Consider the following 19,889-nt stretch of genomic DNA (forward strand, 5'->3'; position numbering starts at 1 on the left):
CCGGTCGTCTGTGTGAAAGTCAAAAGAACAACCCGTTAGACCACATTGGAGATAAGTTAAAGATTGACTATACATCAATCAATGGGTAAGAGAGCCGTATCGTAATTCTGTATAACAGTTAACTAATTATTTTCGCTAGCAAGATCTCATTTGATTATTCAATCCAGCAGGCAAGTTTAAAGAAATATAATCTGATTGATTGAGGTAATGAGGGACTTAAAATTAGCCTATAGATAACGCATTTAACTTGTCGGCGAGGCGATTGAGCCGTATTGCAATCTGTCAATAAAGTCTTAAATCAATTAATCAATCAATGCCGTTAGAGAATCAGGATCTCTGCCATCGATACGTGCTGGCTTTTCACCTAAAGCGGCCGCGCGCATTTAGCCTGAGTCGCAAGTCTGGCTTGAGTTAACGAGACTGAATCCACCTTCGTGGAACAGGAAAATCCCGGCTTCAAACATCGGGTTAACTGAAGCTGGATAATGACATCTTGATCGACTTAGTTGAACCACGTACAAGAAACAGGGCCCTGTAGTCTGGCAGTGCTCATTCACACTCATCAACACCATTGTCATTTACAGGGGTGTAAAGTACTTGAGTAATTGTACTTCGTTACAATACTTAAGTACTGTTTTGGGGGATTTGTACTTTACTCAAGTATTATTATGTCTGTATACTTGTACTTTTACTCAATTACATTTCAGAGAAAAAAAACATATTTTTTACTCCTTACATTTAAAATGCAGACCTACAAAGTACAAAGTACAAATCTCGCAGGTCCAACTATTTTAATTAGTATGCCTATATTTGTTTCTCTGGCCGAACTAACGTTATTAATCCTGCGGCCGCACTTTAATTAAAAACAGCCAATCAAATCCCCATCAATGGAAAATGAACCCGCATGCTGATTGGTCCTTGTGCAAGACTAGACATCTTTGATTAAACACCTGCTATCAAATGGAATGATAAAAAAAAAAATATATATATATATATATATATAATAATATATATATGTTTTCTTTTTTTTAACAAATATTTTTTATTTTCCCTTTTTTAACATAAAACTAGACACACAATACATTAACAGTAGAAATCCACAATAAATCACAGGACTACGTTTTTAGGGTTAGAAAACATTGGGGGCCTCAGCCCGGGGTGGTGGAGGCCCCCCCCCCCTTTCCCCCCCCCCCACACAGAAATACGCAATTTTAGAATAATTAGAGACGAATACTGAAGAACTAGATTCGAGTTTTTTAAAGTGAGGTCCAGGTCCATGAGAGGGATATGGGCAGTCCCCATATAAAATTCAAAGTTAACAGGACCAAATCATCAGTTTCTTATTTATTTATTTAACCTTTATTTAGCCAGATAAAACATTGATATGGTCCAATTGGCCCCAACGAGGGTACAAATATACATATATACACATATACATACATACATACATACATACATACATACATACATACATACATACATACATACATACATACATACATACATACATACATACATACATACATACATACATACATACATACATACATACATACATACATACATACATACATACATACATACATACATACATACATACATACATACATACATACATACACATATACACCAATAACAAAATAAAAACACAGTTAAGAATCATACACATAAGCAAATAAACAAACAAACATTATGCACAGCCTATGTACAAAAGAAATAAACAGTTAATCTCTAGTCTTTACAGTTTTCTTCGATTGCATAAACACTCATATCAAAAGTATTACACAATTATCAAAAGCTTACACTCAAGGAGCAACACATAGGCCCAGATTTGCACCCCTATAAGCACAAAGTCAGCCTCACACTTTTTGCAAAACAATACACACAGTGATTTGCAAAACACTAAACACACTTGCATTACATTACACATAGAATGTCAAATTACCACACATATGAGCCAATTGGTTAAACAGAGCAATCAGATGCACAAACACACCATTGCTTAATTGTAGATACACCAATCAGGTTTAAGCACTATAAAAATGCAGCAGGTGAGTTCACCTGCCTTCAACCAAAATGGAAGGAGAGTGAAGTACTGTACACAGAGAACGTGAAAATATACAATACATTCACCAAACACTACACAAGACCAATGATGCAGACTGATGAAAATATACATTTTCTCTCCATATACCCAAATCAGTCAACATGTCAACAACAAAATAATCTCTTGCCAGATCCAGCTAGGCAAAGAGATAATGTCTAGTATTTTCTGTACTCTATTTAAATTTTTTCAATTTTTGTTTTTGTTTTACTGTAATTTTAACCTGTACTGGATACAGTATTTTATGTTTGTCTGATATTTGCTGAGCTTACTGTGTTATGCATGAAAACTGGGACATGTTTTGTTGTGATTCTCCATGTTGAAATGTTGACTGATTTGGTTACTGTATATGGAGAGGACATTTTTATTTTCATCAGTCTGCATCATTGATTTGGGTATAAGGAGAGAATTATTTTTCATCAGTCTGCATCATTGATTTGGGTATATGGAGATAAATAAATTATATTTTCATCAGTATACAGCCGGGGCCAGCAACCTTTTTGACATGGAGTGCCTGTTTGAAATATAGTTGTAACTAGTGTGCCTCAACAATATTCCATGCATCGTAATATTTTTTCTCATAATCAGGTCTTTTTAATGATAATTTTTACATTATTACATCATTATTGTTATTGTTATTATTAACAATATTATTATGATGGTTGTATCAACCCTAAATCTGAGTTGCGGGGGGGGGGGGGGGGGGGGGGAGGAAATGCAATGCAGACAAACAGCTGCATACAGTGCGACCATTTCACTCACATTTGCCCATTCATTTTTGGACACATCACACACCATTGGTGTGTGTACTGTACGTGTGCTGTCATAGCTCCACCTACAGGCCTAATGGAGAACACCAGGATGTGAATGGAGGGTGAATGTGAGGTATATCGTGTAAATAAGTTTTGATTGATCGCAAGACTACACTGTAAAAAAAATATAATAAGTTACCAGAACTTAAAAATATTGAGTTCAGTTACTGTGCATTAAGGTTTTCAGTTTTCAATCCATAATAAGTTAACAGAAAAATAAGTACACAACCACATTATTTCAACCTAATAAAACTATGTTTATTGTCATTGTTTTAAGAACACAAGTTGACTTGGTAATACTCACATTTTGAGTAAAAAAAATGGCTTTTAACATGTGCAATGTTCAATGAAATAGAAAAATAAATAATACAATTAGTTGATTAATCCCACTGGTCACAATGGTGACCGTAATAATGTTTTTGTTATAAGGCTCTGCAAATGTTACTGAATGATGTAGCAATGTATTTCCATCTAAATTGAAATAATAAACAAATAAAGGGTCTCAATTAAATATGTGGTAGTAAAAAGAACCTGTGGGAGGATTTCAACAAGATAAATGCGACAACAGTGCAAAATATTTCACTATAATATTACATTTTTTTTTTTTATGCTGCCCCCTGTGCCTATGCAAATGCCCCCGCGTGCCTATGCAGGCATGCGTGCCTAGGGTTGCCTACCCCTGGTCTACAGCATTGGTCTTTTGTAGTGTTTGGTGAATTTATTGTATATTTGCACATTCTCTGTGTACTTCACTTACAGTACTCTAATCACTGAGAAGTAGAATTGCTAAATGTGTTTTAGGTTAAGCAGAGCAGTGTGTAACTGGTTCAAACAGAATTAAGTCATATGAAACGTGTGTTTCATATGGTAACAAAATGTAGTTTTTATAAATTAGTGTATAGTTTGTGTTTAATTTAGCAAAGGATCTGAGGTGTTCTGATAATTGTGTGTGGTGCTAATTGTGTGTAGTGTTTTGAAACACCGGGCCCTGTTTTCAAAATCGTGCTTAAGCAATCGAAAAAATTAGATACATAATGTTTCAGTCTTCTCATAAAAAAAATATTCGATTTTGGGGTCTTTTCCTGCCTTTGGTCCGCTTTGCATTCACATCTTAAATGAACCGCAGCAGGGTTCACTTGCTAGAGTGAATGAGCTTTCACACCACCCCAAACCAACCGGACTATTCGAGGAAATGAACCAGGGTTCGATTAAAGCTTATTATAGTTTATCACAGTATCATGAGCATGTCTTTGTCAGTGGACACTGGACATGGGTATGGATGGCTCCAGGTGCTGCTGCGTTAAAGTGCACATCTTCAATACCTATCTGTACTATTTAAAAGCACAGTGCAGGACACACTCAAAGGTTATCGCACCTCAGAGATGGCAGTGGACATGTATGACAGGACAAAGGCCATATGTAATGGCCTTGGGATTGAGGAACATACTACCAGCCAAAGGAGGAAGCAGAAAAGGATGGACGAGTATGTAGTTGAGTCATCTTGTGGCACAAGCTCAGACCTCATGGAGATCAGCTGAGACAGAGACTGTTCTATCCAGTCCTCGACAGAATGCTGCAAGAGCTTGAGAGCAGGTTCTCATGAGTTGGAGAACAACGTATGAGAGGCATACAGGCATGTTATCCAGCCTCAGACCAGTTTCTCTCAGTGGAATTGCTGCAACCCCTCGCCACACATTACAATATCCAACTCCCTTTAAATAAAAAGGAGATATGAAAATAAAATAAAAATAACCGGACTTGTGTAAGTTAAAACACAGAAGAATAAAAGAGAGGTATTGGACTAAATTTGAGAAACCTCAAAGAGTAGAGAACATTTACTTAAATCTTAAAAGAACTTTGCTAAGTTTAAACACCTAGATGAAATAAAATGGAAAAGTAGTGGAGCTATTGCAAAATAATAAAAAGGTTTTAAATACGTATATGCAGTTCGTCCCCCAAGCCGGGGGTGGGCGATGTTCCGCTGTGAAGACTGTTGTTCCTCTGGAGGTGATCTAAGCATAGTGTATAGTCACAGAATGTTTTTAAAGTTCCAGAACATTCAATATGTCACAGAACGTTATTAAAGTTCCAGAGTATTCCAATATGTCACAGAACGTTGTTAGAGTTCCAGAATATTCCTATATGTCAACAACAGGAAATTGTACCCACACAGGGAAAACCTCAGGCCCCACACAATGACTTGCATAAAACTCATAGATCTAGCTGGCCCAGATATAGCGAACCATTAAAATAATACGATATCCAGCGTCACATATTAACCTATTTATAAATCAAGGTTACAAAATTTATTTGACGCCGTTTGGTGTTTAAGCCATAACGAAGTGATCAGAAAAAAAGAAAAAGACCGTATATAGCCTATCCTCCACGTAGTGGGTCCTCCATGTAGTCCTCGGCGTCTTCAGGCGAGGAGAGATGGACCCTCTGTCCTTTTTTATCGGTGATGGAAAGCTTTGCAGGATACCGCAGTATGGGCTTGAGACCTTTCCCATAAAGTAGAGACATCACTGATTTGTAACGGGCTCGTAGAATCACAACTTCATGGCTGTAATCCTCGTAGAAATAAACTGATTCCCCGTTGTATTTCAGAATACCCTTCATCTTCCGTGTCTCCCGAATAATCATATATTTTATTCCAATTTGACGTAGGCTAGCAATAACCACCCTAGGTTTGTTGTTGCTGTTATTTCGGGATCCAATTCTGTAGCACTGATCCACTTCAGGTGACATAGAGACGATACCCGGTCCCAGAATTTGAAGTAACACTGCCGCAAACGTGACATTGGGTTGTACACAGCTCACTGACTCATCCAGACCCACTATACGAATATTCAATCTACGGGACTGGTACTCAAGTTCGCGTATCTTAGCCGTTAGCTTCACGTTGAATTCCTCTATGGCTCCGTCGATCACCTCGAATCTCTGCTTGTGTTCCTCCAAGCAGACTTCCACTGCTTCAGTACGTTCGCTTAGCTTAGCGAGATATGCTGTATCGACGGAGGCGGCGGTGGCGGTGGAGGTGGCAGCCTCATCTTTTTTTGTCTCGATATCCCCTGCTCTGGATCCAGATTCAGGTCGTCTGCAATTGATTTAGCAACCGGTCCTTTATTCTTTGGTGGCATCTTGATTCTTTCAGTCAATATAGTTAGTTGAAATCTCAGTTGATATATACGTCAGGTTTAAACGCATTGGTGGTGTAAAAAGAGGCTTTTAAAAGCAAAATAAAAATAACGGGAGAGGAGCTGACTACCACAGCGACCTACTCCATTCTCGAGCTAAACCGGAAGTCATATTTATTTATATGTTTTTATAATTCTTTTTGCATTTGGGGCGGTAGTCGACTATCGGCACATTTTGGCCAATCAAAGTCGACTATACAAATCCTTAGTCGGGGACAGACCTAATAGTTGTTGTAAATGAGATTATATAGTATGTCATAAAAGAGATTATATAGTACAGTATGTTATAAAAGAGATTATATAGCCAATAGTCAATTTAAATACTTAGTTCACCTACACTGATTGGCCAATTAGCTGGTTTGTCTCCACAATTCAAGATTTGCCCATCAAGTGAAATACCAGGAATATAAGAAGCGAAACAGGGCTCAGGATTTCAGCTAACCTACAGTATGAACACGGCCCAGAATGTCAGCGAAACGTAATGGTGTTCAATCTAAAAAGTAATCCTACCAGAAGCATTCATACCGTGGTCTTGAGATGGCTATAGCTCTGGGAACCCTGCATCCATGTTGTGTGGAAGTGTGATCCATGAAGTAGGGCTGAAGTATGTAGTTCAATCTCAGTGTGGTCATTCGATTAGATTAGATGGAATTTGTTTTCAATGCGTATAACATTGTTCCAACATAGAACATCACTTACAATACATACTACATGCAGTTAAATATGTAGATACATAAATACAAAAACCACAATATCACAATTTATGTCCGTAACAGCAGAGGTAGGGGGATTGTTATAGAGAGTTCAGTGTCCTTATGGCAGTGGGGAAGAAACTATTTTTTAAAGCGGGATGTTTTGCTGGTCCGAGATCTGTAGCGCCTCCCGGACATGCTGCCACAGTCAAGGAAGTTGGACGTTTTCACAACCATTACATGAGGAAACAGCCCATGTGAGCGGTGTTTGAGGTGTCTGATGAGCCGACCACATAACCTGTCTGACCAGGATCTTTTGTGTGTTACCAGAATAAACCACCCAAGACCGTGGAGCAAGTGTCTGTCTTTCAATTAAAAAAGTACACAACGCATTGGTTATAATGGTTTTCCCCAAATATCTATAAGATACGTTTAATTTTGGAACCAAATAACTGGTTGTTAATTAAGTAATCATTAGAATGTTGGGTTTGACTATATACTACACCTCTGGATACCAAATCTGTCAGGCTTAGACTTCTATCGACAACCAGACTATCGACACACTGCTGCACGGGGCACTAATCATGAGCTTTCTCATGAATGCTGCGAGGAGTTAAACCATGTGGTATTAATAACGGCTAATAGCGAAACATCGAGTTTGAGTTTGCTCTTTAAATTCATTAGGCATTCAGCTCTGCCTGTATCATCATCAACGGACATGAGGGGGTGTGTGGGAGGAGGGTGCTCATCAACTTACCACGTCTGAAAATGAAGTGAGGTGAAGAGTGTTTTAACGCATGATGGGACAGTCAGGGGGGCTTGTGATTGATTAAATATTACGGAAATTATTTCCCCGCCAGGCTGTACCTTTATTTCCAGTAATGTGAGCACAGAGGAGCATTTTTTTGGCATCAAGACACTTGATAATTGCTTCAGGGTCATGCTGTCCGCTCCCCTTTGGAGAAGAGGGAGAAAAAAGGAGGGAAGAGTCTACGAGTCGAGGAACTATAGAGCCAAGAGCTCTACAGAACAGCTGCGCCTGATAAATATGTTTCAGATATTGGGATTATGGATATTGCGGTGTTTGTTTCTTACTTTCTTTTGTCGAGTCCTCGACACTTTAGGAGCCACATAGCCGGTGATCTTTGGGCCTCAAGATCTTCCCTCTTTCCATAGAATGACTTTTTCCACAAATCTCATTGTGTATTTCCCATAATACACCAGGAGGTTCCCAACCTTTTAAATCACATGTGTTTTTTTGTGTTTCACACTGTAGATTTACTGATATTTACTTTGTAATAATAGGGGGCAAACATGTCTCATAATAGTTTAACTGCATAAGGTTTTCATAGTGGCCTCTGTATAGTCAAAAACTGTTGGTGATAGTTTTTCATATCAAAATAATGACTACAGCAGTGTTGGGAAAGTTCACTTTCTACATGACAGTTCAGTTCACAGTTCACACATTTTTAAATGAACTAGTTCAGTTCATAGTTCATAATCTAAAATGTTTAACTAAAGTTCATGGTTTCAAAAATGAACTAGTTTATAGTTCTTTTTTCAATACGTTGCTGCAAGCTATTATTTGTCAAAATGATTGCCACAACCCATATAGAACCACAGACAGCAATCAGAATACTGGCATTTCCATCACACAGTGATTATTTATCAGTGTTTCCCCTACCATTGCCTTGAAGCAACACACAAACCTTTCGGTGTGTGTGTGTGTGTGTGTGTGTGTGTGTGTGTGTGTGTGTGTGTGTGTGTGTGTGTGTGTGTGTGTGTGTGTGTGAGCGCAGAGAATGAATGTGTTCGCAATTACGTTCATCTAGCGGAAACACGGTACGTTCAGTTCACGTTCGCCCAAATATCATTCATTGAACGCGTTCAGGTACATCACTGGACTATACAGTCATTTGGGATTGGGATTGGGAATTTTTGTGTCACCACATTAAAAAGAAATTTAATCAGGGGGCCCACAAGCACTATTGGACGACTACCCCTCTACTTCTGGACTGCTGTGGCCCCTGTCATTCTTTCATAATAAAGTAGATCTGGCATATCGTGCGGTGAAGGGAACAACTCCCACCTACCTCCGGTCAATGGTCTCTAACTACACACCCTATGCATCTTCTGGCCGCCTCAGACCCACTCCTATCCAAGCTCCGGGAGGGACATCAAAGAGAAGCCTCCTATTCTCGGTCCTTGCCCCACAATGGTGGAACGAACTTTCCACGACAATTAGGACAGCCGAAACCCGACCAATCTTTCACCATCGACTGAAGACACACTTCTTCAATCAATATCTAAAAAAAAAAACTCTTACACTCTTCCTAATATACTAACATACAGTACACTCAACACTGTAGCACTCAAGTCTGAACACTTTGATGAACATTGTTACTCAGCTGATAGAGTTGTAGCCTTCCTGTGGACTTGCTGTCATACAAAACTTGTAAGTTAAATGACTAAATGTAAATGACAAAATGTAGATCTTCATTGGCATGTTACAACACAAAGCTTAAACCACTAGTTGCTAATTGCTTGTACCCTCTGGGGGAGTCAAAGTAAACAGAATTTGAATTCCAAATAATTTCTTTCCAACAAGGCAGCTGCAACTAGAAGAGTGAAGCTGTATTATCCCAGAGGGGGCACTTTGTCTTGCAGCCAGCAGACCGCAATACAGAGAGCCTCAATAAAACAACACAAGCCATAAAAAGAAAACTCGTAAAGGGTCTTGCTTCATTGTGAGCATCACATCCTTATAAACATCAGCTACATTAACAGTCTTCCCCAGCCTACAGTAGCAATGTCACGTTTGCGAACAATCCGATTATTTGTTTTATTCATCACATACATACCAGGGCATACAGTGAAATGCGGTTGGCTATGCCCGCTTCGATTGTGCAATAAAAACAATAGAATAGTAATAATAATAAAAAGATACTGTACAACAATCACAACAAGTTATTTTCCTAGTGTCCTTTTCCTTCCTTTAAAGTGACCTTTTCTTGTGTGTTTAAAGTGACCTGTGGTGCGTTAGTGTGTGTGCGAGTGCAGAATGTTGTGTTGTATGTGTGTGTTCATGTGTGCTTGTGTGTGGAGAGATCAGTGTTCATTGTTTCGATGGCCTGAGGGAAGAGGCTGAGTCTTAGCCTCTCTGTTCTTGTTGCGTGTATACGGAGGCGCTTGCCTGACCGCAGAAACTTGAACAGGCTGTTGTTGGGGTGGTGGGGGTGATGATGAATGAATGAATGAATGCATGAATGAATGATGAATGATTGAATTTATTCACACACACACACACACGATACATTACATGTAAGTATCCTCATGTGATATAACAATGTCGCAATTGTGTGCATGTGCCAGGTCTCCCAAGAAGCTATTTAAAGCTTTTGGAGGGAGCCTGAACACAGATATAAACAGAATATAAACAACAAAACAATAAACAAAAGAACAAAACAAAACAAAATATACAACGTGGGTAGGTTTACACACCTACCTACTAACTGACACATAACATAGATACATAATACAGACAGTTTGTATTCCTAAGTTATAATTTTAATTAGAGATATGATTTAAGCAGTTCCTCTTTCAGTGATTTTTTTAATGTTTTAAAGGTTTTAGTCATTTTCAGATTCTCGTCAAGCTTGCATGCTATGCTTAGGCTAGCACAATTGAGCCTTCTCCTCTAGCCAAATATAAGATGTTTATTTCTTGTATTGTGGATGTGCAGTGGTTGGCAGACTGGGACAACAAGCTCAGACAGTCTGTGATTCATGTTGTTGACAACTTGATACATAATTGATGCGTTTTGATGAATGTTAAATTCAGCGAGCCTCAGGGTCCTTCCAGGCTCTGGATTTGCACCTCCTATTGTATAAGTCCTGCAGGGGTGGTACTAGTGCAATACCCGTAGTCCATTCTGCTGAGCGCACCACTCTCTGTACGGCCTTCCTATCCTCCCGGGCCGTGCTGTTTCCACACCAGGCCGTGGTGTTGAGGGAGTAAACCAAGTCAACCACACATTTCATACAGAGTGGGTGGAATTCAAAAAAAAAAACGCAACATTGTATTCAATTCACTCGCAACTCTCTCAATTCAAGCGTAAAAATTAGGGATGTCCGATATTATCGGCCTACCGATATTATCGGCCGATATTGGCATTAAAATGTGATATCGGAAAATATCGGTATCGGTTTTAATTTAATTTTTTTTTTTTTTTTTTAATTTTCTTTTTACATTTCTATAACCTTTATTTACCCAGGCAAGCAAGTAAGAACAAATTCTGATTGTATTTATTGTCAAAAGTATGCATAATGTTGTGTTAATTCCACAACAAGAGATATGTAATGTGAATTACCGGAAATCATTCCATTTTTTGGGGGGAAACCCTGCATATATCGGTATCGGTTTATATCGGTTGATATCGGTATTGGAAATTAAGAGTTGGACAATATCGGTATATCGGTATCGGTAAAAAAGCCAATATCGAGCATCCCTAGTAAAAATACAGAATTTCTTTTAATCTGACATTGCAACCGTCCTCTTCTTCTGCCTTCTATATAACTGAGCGGCTGCTTGAGTCTAGGCGCCTGTCCCCGACTAAGGATTTGTATAGTCGACTTTGACTGGTAGGCGACTACCATCCTCCCCCCCCCCCCTCATTCCATTTGGGCTGTGGGGGGTGCTTAATGTCTGAAGGAGTCGACTGAAGGCTCCTTGTCCTCTACGAAAGCATGCAATTGGTCCACTGATGGATACATCTTGATATTTGTCTAGTGTGTTCATTAGATGGGTGAAATCCTCTTTCAGTGCCTCTGTGCCTGTTTTCTTAGACAGTTAGCCTCGCTGGTATGCACGCCATTAGCGTTAGCCACGCTTGTAGACCTCCTTGCTTTTGGAAAGAATGATAAAAAAAAAATTTTACCTACATTTTCTCCTCCTTTTCTGTGATTTTTCTCCCATCCCAATTTTTTCCCCTCTTGTGCCAATTCTCCCTGTCCTGTCCTGATCGTTGCTCGCATGTGCCCGTAGGGAGGATAGAAGCCCATCACATGTGGAGGCAGCCAGTCACTTCTTTTCACCTGCCAGCGCGGACTCTCATTGGAGAGGTGTAATGTGTGGGAGGCTCACACTGCCCCCGCCATTTCCTGTCTTTGCTGTGCAGACGCCCTGACCGACCTGTAGGAGTCGCTGATTACAACGACCAGATTACCACCCATCGACTCCCCTCCCGCTGACTCTGCCAATTGAGTCAGTATGACGGCCGGCCCAAGCCGGAGGCAACGCTGACAGCCGGATTCGAGACCGGTGTCTCTTGCGTTTGTGACGAGCGCAATGTCCGCTGCGCCACCCAGCCGCCCCAGAATGATATATTTTTTTTAAATAATAATAATAATTATTATTATAATCTTACATTTTTTTTGCATTTGACTAAGAGGTTGGCAGTCGACTACGGCTCCTTTCGATCGATTAGTCGACTATTCGATTGGTCGGGGTCAGCCCTATACTTGAGTCTAACTGGAACATCGATTGTACTTCCTGTCCCTGAACTTGCTTGGTTTGCCGGGGAACTGGACTGCGTATACCCATACGGCAGTAGATATTCATACTTGTTATATGAACTATGCTTTTTCTCACGTTCTTGTGCTTTCCTTTCCTCGATTTACAAGTGCCTGTGTATGTTAGTATGCTTTGTTGTCTTTGCACTGGAACTGAGCTATACCACGCTGTATTGAACCAATTACCACCGACCACTTTCTGGACGTCAATAATAAGTTCTCTTTTATCTTGTTCTCTCTCCTTCAGAATGCAGCAGTGGATGCGACTGGCTGTCATGGCCCTCTTGGTGTTCACAGTGACAGCAGCCGAAGGGGGCAAGGCTGAGAAACAAGGTAAGAATCTGCAAAGGAATCTATAAAAAAAAAAAGGGAAGAATCATTACGTCACTGAGTCCACTGCGTGATTACGAAACCTAGCCGCATTTCTCGGAGATGCTCTCTGATTGGCCGACGCCTGTTTCTACACTGGTTAAGCTTAGGCACTCTTCGAAGTTGGTTAAGGTTAGAGTTTGTCTTAGAGCATGGCGATAGAACGCCAGGTAGTTTGCAGGCTGTTCGACACGGAAATGGGCAAAGACACGGATTGTCACGGATTGGGCAAACGCGTCAGTGGCCAATCAGAGAGCGTCAGTCAGTGTCAATCAGAGAGCGTCTCCGAGAAATGCGGCTAGGTTTCGTAATCACATGAGTCCACTGAGTCTGTATGTGGCCAGAAAGGACAATATAAGACACACAAGGTCCTCATCCAAAGGGGACTGCGTGGTTCCATTCAGGAAGAGTGCATTTGGACACTCCGCATTCTCTGTTAGAGCCACACAGCACTGGAACACTATGCCTACACATATCTGGACCTGTAACACGCTTGAACAATAAAAAAATAAACTGTTCAAATCTGGCTCAAAGAACACCAGAGCTGACTTCCGGTTATGTCGGCGTAGGAGAAAGACGTGGTCGAGAAGGCTCTCCTGCCTCACGCTAATAATTTACATTTCTAACATCTAAAAAACGTTTCAACCACAGAAAATCGAAACTCCTACTTAACAAACACCCTACCGAGGTAAAAATGAACAACGACAGGACCAGACATCTTAAACAAGTGACATTACAACCGACACGGACAACTCCAATCAATAGGGCTAACGCTACTAGCAAGACAATGGCCGCACGAGACGTCGCAGTCAATACGGAGCACATGGAAGACGGTCAAGACGCCCTATCCATGACTATTCTACTCGAAGTTCTGGCAAAACAAAGATCCAGCCTCAGAGAAGACTTTTCAACTTTGTTACAGAACTCTCTCTCTCGCCCCTACAAACATCGGTGGATGCACTTCACGAAACGGTTAATTCCTTTCAAGCACGCCTCGCCAGAGTTGAAACCACCGCGGGAGATAACTTTGAGGGTCTCGTCAGAGCGGAGAAAACCATACGCAAATTGGAAACAGACAACACCACCCTCCTAGACCAGGTCGACGAGCTGGAAAATCGTTCAAGGCGAGTCAACCTCCGTATTGTAAACGTACCCGAAGACAGCGAAAAGAGACAAGACCCTATTAAATTTGTCGCAAATCTACTGATGGAAGTCATGGGTCCCGACGTATTCAACAAGCCACCGGAGCTGGAGAGAGCACACCGATCTCTACTCCCCAAACCCAAAACGGGCACCCCGCCACGATCCATCATAGTATGCTTCCACCGGTTCCAGGAGAAGGAACGAGCATTACCTTACGCTGGGCCAGAGAACACGAACCCCGCTATCAGAATAAAACTCTGAGATTCTACCCGGATTACAGCGCAGCTGTAACTGAGGGGTACAATTCCCTGACTGTATTGTTAGATATGGTATTTAATACCACTACCTCTTGTACTTTAACTTCTGGCCATCCAGTACATGATATAAGTATGATGAACACTTTCCCACCTGATGAAACGAATCCACACAAATGTACAAATCGAATATTTAATATAGCAAAAGGTATATACAACGTTCACTTGTTTACACTTATGATTTGAAATATGCACTTGTATGGCAAATGAGTATTCGTAGGTAAATCAACATTGAATGTCCAATCTCTGGTTACGCAGGGAGTAAGTATACAACCTGGATATTTAGGAAACTATAGCGATGGTACTTAGATGATTATAGCTGGATACACTAAGGGGGGGGGGTCCCGCTGGTTGTAAGACAGTAGGAGGGGGGGGGTTAGAGAAGCCGCTGGCGGTATCCCATCTGGCCGACGATTTCTTGGGAGAATTCAAAGTCTTGAACACGGTGCCCACAGAACCTCGGTCCGCAGACGAATACAGCTGGACCCTCTGGTGGACGGTAGCTGCCGGTCCACAACGGAGAGACGTGAGGCGACCTCACTGGTGTAGAGCGCCGTCTCACCTGGAGTCCTAGTTCCAACACTCCGCAGTGTTGGCCGTTATCCATGGAATAATCAAAGCACCCAAAGCATAATCCAAGCCGTGGAAGGCTCGCCGTCGTCCGGGTAGAGTAATCCAATATACAGGTCCAGTCGCCCTGGCCCGGAGCTCCTCGGATGCAAGCACCACTAGGGGTCTGCCCAGCCTGGTTAAGCGTCCAGATAACGTCAGGAACGATGGGGGTACTGATAACTTTATAACTCTAACCGAACGATGCACCATACATAAATAGACTATTATTAGCTTAATAGAATACGTCCAACTCGACGGTATAGTGCCAAACTATGACTATTCAACTATTAATCCACACGATATCTCAATGCCTATTCTGAGGCCAAGTAGGCCTTACTACACCACACGTGCGTCGTGGGTGAGGCTTCGCGTCTGTCACTCTGTTGGAGGGTAAAGAACTGGACTAAAAGGAGGTTCTACTTTACTTGCGCCATATATATATGCGCTATGAACAAATAGTACCATTCGTATTTCGCCAGACGTATTCCTGCACGGAACCGGGGCTTGCCATGACATGTTGGGCGGCACGATTGAACTTGAACCTAGGGGTATGGCAACCTGGCGCCAGGTTCTCGTCCAATGGTAGAATGAAACTATTATGGGCTGTTTAGTAGACTAAAGGGATATTCGGTGCATATTGTACAAAGAATATACAGGGGATATCAAACGATATACAAACACTATTTAAATATATATATATAAATAAATATATATATTCGGTTTAATCTGATCCTTCGCAACAGCCGCCCCCTAATTAGTCCCACCTAATTAGCTAAGCAGAGACAGATTAACCGCACTGTCTACCACTCAAGGTCCGCTGTAAGGGTCAGTCAACTCACAAACTCATGGGTCATGGTCATCATCGATAGTATCTGGGAGTCGGGGCAGTTCTATGAGCCTCGCCACGGGTCGTGTGTAAGTGCGCCCTTGGACGAGTACTTCAGCTGCTCGGACCTTGCCATCGGCACCGGTGATCACTTTGCTTACGCGGCCAGCCGGCCACATAGCTCTGGGTAGTGACTGGTCAATAATCATGACGACTGTTCCTTCTGTCAAATTGTCTCTCTCTTTTACCCACTTCTGGCGGGTCTGTAGATACGGTAGGTAGTGGAGTAGGAAGCTGCTCCAAAACTTGTCAGCTAGTACTTGACTGTACCTCCACATTCTTCGGCCGTTCGCTTCTTCAGGCCTGTACATTGTCTGGGGTAGCGCGGGGTCCAGCCGCGCCATTAGGAGTGTGTTGGGGTGACTGGGTCGACATCTGCTACATCACTGGAGACGTAACCGAGGGGCTTTGAGTTCAATACTCCCTCGATCTCCATGAGGACTGTCATTGCTCCTGCGTGGTGTACATCCTCGTCGTATTTCTTTATGATCAGCTCTGTGACCTTGTGTCGGCTGTTCAAGACAATCGGGTACTTAATATCATCCGGTAGATCGGGGGCTCTCCGCAGGCGACCACCCACTCTGATGAGATTATGGGCGTCACTCTCTGGTGCCAGGTGGAGCAGTCTGCTGTCTGATGGGACGGGGTTTCCTCCCTGTAGACAGTCTAGCTCATCGGGGAACGAGTCTCTCTGGGCTCGTTGTAGTAGAAGAAGTTCTGCTTCTTCGTAGTCAGCTGCTGACATGTCAGTGGTGGACTGAATCTCTGGGTGGTGCCGCAGGAATGTTCTTTGCTGCGCACTCGCTAGGGTAATGCAGTCATCTATGTTGGGGTCTGTGGAGGCGACTGTGCTCAGTCCACAGAACATAGGTTTCTTGTTCTCAGCCTCCTCGTTACTTGCCTCCCGTGGGGTGGGCGTAGGCCACTCTCCTTCCGGGAGCTTGAGGAATTCTGGTCCGTCACTGTAGATGTTGCGACGGGTTAGGTCATCCAGAGACATTCCCCGGGTGATGACGTCAGCTGGGTTGTGTTTGGTGTCCACATACCGCCAGCTCGCTGCTTCTGTTAGCTCTTGAATCTCGGTGACTCTGACTCCCACGAAGACTTTGTATCTGCATGAATCAGACTTGATCCATGTGAGTACTGTCGTGGAATCTGACCACAAGATTGTTCTGTGCACCGGAATGGTGAGTTCACGTTGGATTAACGTGGCTAGATGCGCTCCTGCTAGGGCTGCGCAGAGCTCTAGACGTGGGATAGATTGTTGCTTACGTGGGGCTATTCTTGAGCGGGCCAGGATGAAAGCAGTGTGTATCTTTCCTCCCTTCTCTTGGGCACGCAAGTAGGCCACCGATCCATAGGCTACTTCGGAGGCATCGCTGAAGACGTGTAGATCAATCTCGCATGTCTCTGGCCTCACTGTGGATGGGAAGTAGCTGCGGCGTATATTGACGCCTGGGAGTGAGCGGAGTTCCGTCTCCCACTCTCTCCATGTTGAGGCAAGGTGTGCGGGTATTGGGTCGTCCCAGCCCTGGTCCTTGTCCCATAGTGCTCGTACAATCATCTTTGCCCTGGTGGTGTAAGGTAGAATACATCCCAACGGGTCATATTGTCTGGCGAGTGTTCTGTACACACTCCGTCTGGTGGTCGGTATCGCCGTCGACCTTCCCTGCTCTGGAGCCAAGGGTTTGTGTCTATAGTGGAGCGAGTCTGTTTTGAAACGCCAGACTAGTCCTAGTGTCATTTCTTGGGCTTCTCCTGGGATGGTCGCCATCCAGGTCTCGCTGCTGGCAGCCTTGTCCGCGGGGGAGAGGCTGCGCAATACGTGCGGGTCACTGCTGGCCCACTGCCTGAGATCAAAGCCGCCTTTGATCAGGGAGGCGCGTAACTTGATTAGGAGAGCCTCGGCTTCTTCTTGAGTCGAAACGCTTTGTAAACAGTTGTCCACGTAGAAACTGTTCTTCACACTGTGTTGGACCTCTTCATCTGCTGCTGGGTCCTCTGCGACGTGTTTCTGTAGTGCAAATGTAGCACAGCACGGGCTGCATGTGGTTCCGAAGGGGAGTACTTCCCACTGGTAGATGGCTGGGTTCTCATCTCCGATCCTCTCTCTCCATAGGAACCGCAGCAGGGGCTTGTCCTCCTCTACTAGTCTCACCTGCAAGAACATCCCTTTGATATCCCCGCTGATGGCCACCTTGTCCTGGCGGAAGCGCAGTAGCACACCTAGTAGGGAGGGGCCGAGTGTGGGGCCGGGCAAGAGCTCTTTATTCAGATTTTGGGATCCGATCTGGTAGCTGCAGTTAAACACAATGCGATCCTTGCCGTTGTGATGGACCTTGTGATGCGGCACGTACCATGATTCGGTCGTCTGATCGGCCTCTTTAATGTCAATCTTTGTCACGTGTCCCGCTGTGATTAGCTTCTCAATCTCAGCGCGGTACACACCCTCTTGAGCAGGGTCTTTGGCTAGGCGCCGCTCCGTGTTCAATAGATAGCGCTCCGTGGCGTCTTTCTTTGCGTGAAAGGTGGGCATTCCCTCTCGCCTCAGGAGTGGAGTTGCGTATCTCATCACTCCGCCGACTGTGACTCTCTTTGTCCCCTGCTCGAGTAGGTTGATGGCGTAAATGTCTTCTTTAGAACGAATATCTTTCTTTTCGTTCTTAAAGGGCATTGTCTCTAGTGTCCATAGCCTCTCGACATGCTGCAGGAGAGTGGTGTCTTCTTCTGTCGTTCTGGAGTGGAGGCAGCTAGTGGCTGCTGTTCGGTTGAGAGATTTAGCGAGGGGGCCTTGTAGGGTCCACCCTAGGCGGGTCTCGACTGCTGCAGGACAGCCTCGGGGTCCTGTATGGACCCGGTCAATCGGGACTATGAGTTCTGCATGGTCGGAGCCTATCAGCAGGGTCGGGGTAGCGCCGTCTATGAGCGGGATAGGTAATTGGCGCAGGTGCACATATTTATCCATCAACTTGGCGACAGGGTAGGTGTACTGCGATAGTCCTATTTCTTGGCTGGTGAAAGCATTTGTAATCTTGTACCGTCGCTCTGGCTGCCCGTTTGCTGCGATAGTGAAGGAGACATTCTCGCCCTTTATCGTCTTTAAATCTCTTCTTATTGTCCGAATCGTCATTTCGTTCTTGCTCCCCCGCAGTCCCAGCTGGGCCGCAGCGGACGCGAGCAGAAGGGTCTTCTCTGACCCGTCATCAAGGACGGCGTAAGTGTCCATGACTTTATCTTGGTAGCTCAATGTCACACGGACTACCTTTAAGAGCACTTGGGCGCCGCTGCTGCTGGCGGGGTCAATGTACATGACACTTGCCTTGGTGCCGCTCGATGGTGCAGGTGGAGGCCGTCTTCTGTTACTGTCGTGTAGTATATCTAGATGGGCTCCATCGCACCGACTGCACCTTTTCTTTAGGCGGCATTCGGCTGCCATGTGTGGCCGCGCACATCGGTAACAGCGCCTGTTGGACTTTATCCATTGACTCACTTCTTCTGCATTCATCTTTGTGAATAGGTCACATTGTGACAGCCAGTGTTCTTTCTCACAGTAGGGACACGCTATCTTCCACTTCTCTTTTCTCGAGGGGGTGCTGTGACTCTTACTGCTCGGTACTGACTCTGATTGGTGCATGACAGTCACCGATCTTCTTCCATCATTTATTCTCCTGGGTCCCTCTCTGGAGCTTGGCGTGCTCCGCCCGAATGTATCCAGTCGTAAGCTGCTGACTTCTCTCGCCAGGAAGTCGGCTAGATCAAGGAGGGATGGCTCGGGGCCGTTGGGATCCCGGTAGTCTCTCTGCCGCCTAAAACGCTCCTGTCTTGCGGGTGGCAGCTTCTCCAAAATCCTCTCGACGTTAGAGTTGGCGTATAGCTCATGCATGCCCTTTTCCCGTTGCGCTCCCAGCATCCCTACCAGGGACTGCACTTTGATTGACAGGTCGTCTAATGAGCGATTGTCTGTGGCTGGGGGTAGGCGATCAATATGCCTTATCTCTTGGATTACGTAATCCCATATACGTCCATATCTCTGGTCCAGCGCCGCTAGGGCCGCTGTGTATGGCGTCGAAGAGGTGGCATAGGCTAGCGCTATATTGTGCGCTCGCGGTACTTTCAGGTGCTTCAGTAATATTGCATACTTGTGGCGTTCATCAGCGACATCCACCATCATTGTCTCTAAGCACATCCGG

At 43.7% G+C, this 19,889-nt stretch overlaps 1 protein-coding gene across 1 annotated transcript in view; it reads left to right on the forward strand.

Annotated features, from left to right (window-relative positions):
• ptn (pleiotrophin) overlaps positions 1-19,889 on the forward strand; it is a gene marked incomplete at its 3' end in the record, with an annotated part of 188,721 nt that overhangs the window by 76,671 nt on the left and 92,161 nt on the right. The window contains exon 2 of the mRNA XM_084331036.1: positions 12,623-12,708. Within this exon, the coding sequence (XP_084187162.1) occupies positions 12,624-12,708 (85 nt within the window). The 5' untranslated portion in view covers position 12,623. The remainder of the gene's footprint in view (positions 1-12,622; positions 12,709-19,889) is intronic.

Source organism: Notolepis coatsorum (assembly GCF_963971535.1).
Source record: "Notolepis coatsorum genome assembly, chromosome: 15".
Lineage (NCBI taxonomy): Eukaryota > Metazoa > Chordata > Actinopteri > Aulopiformes > Paralepididae > Notolepis > Notolepis coatsorum.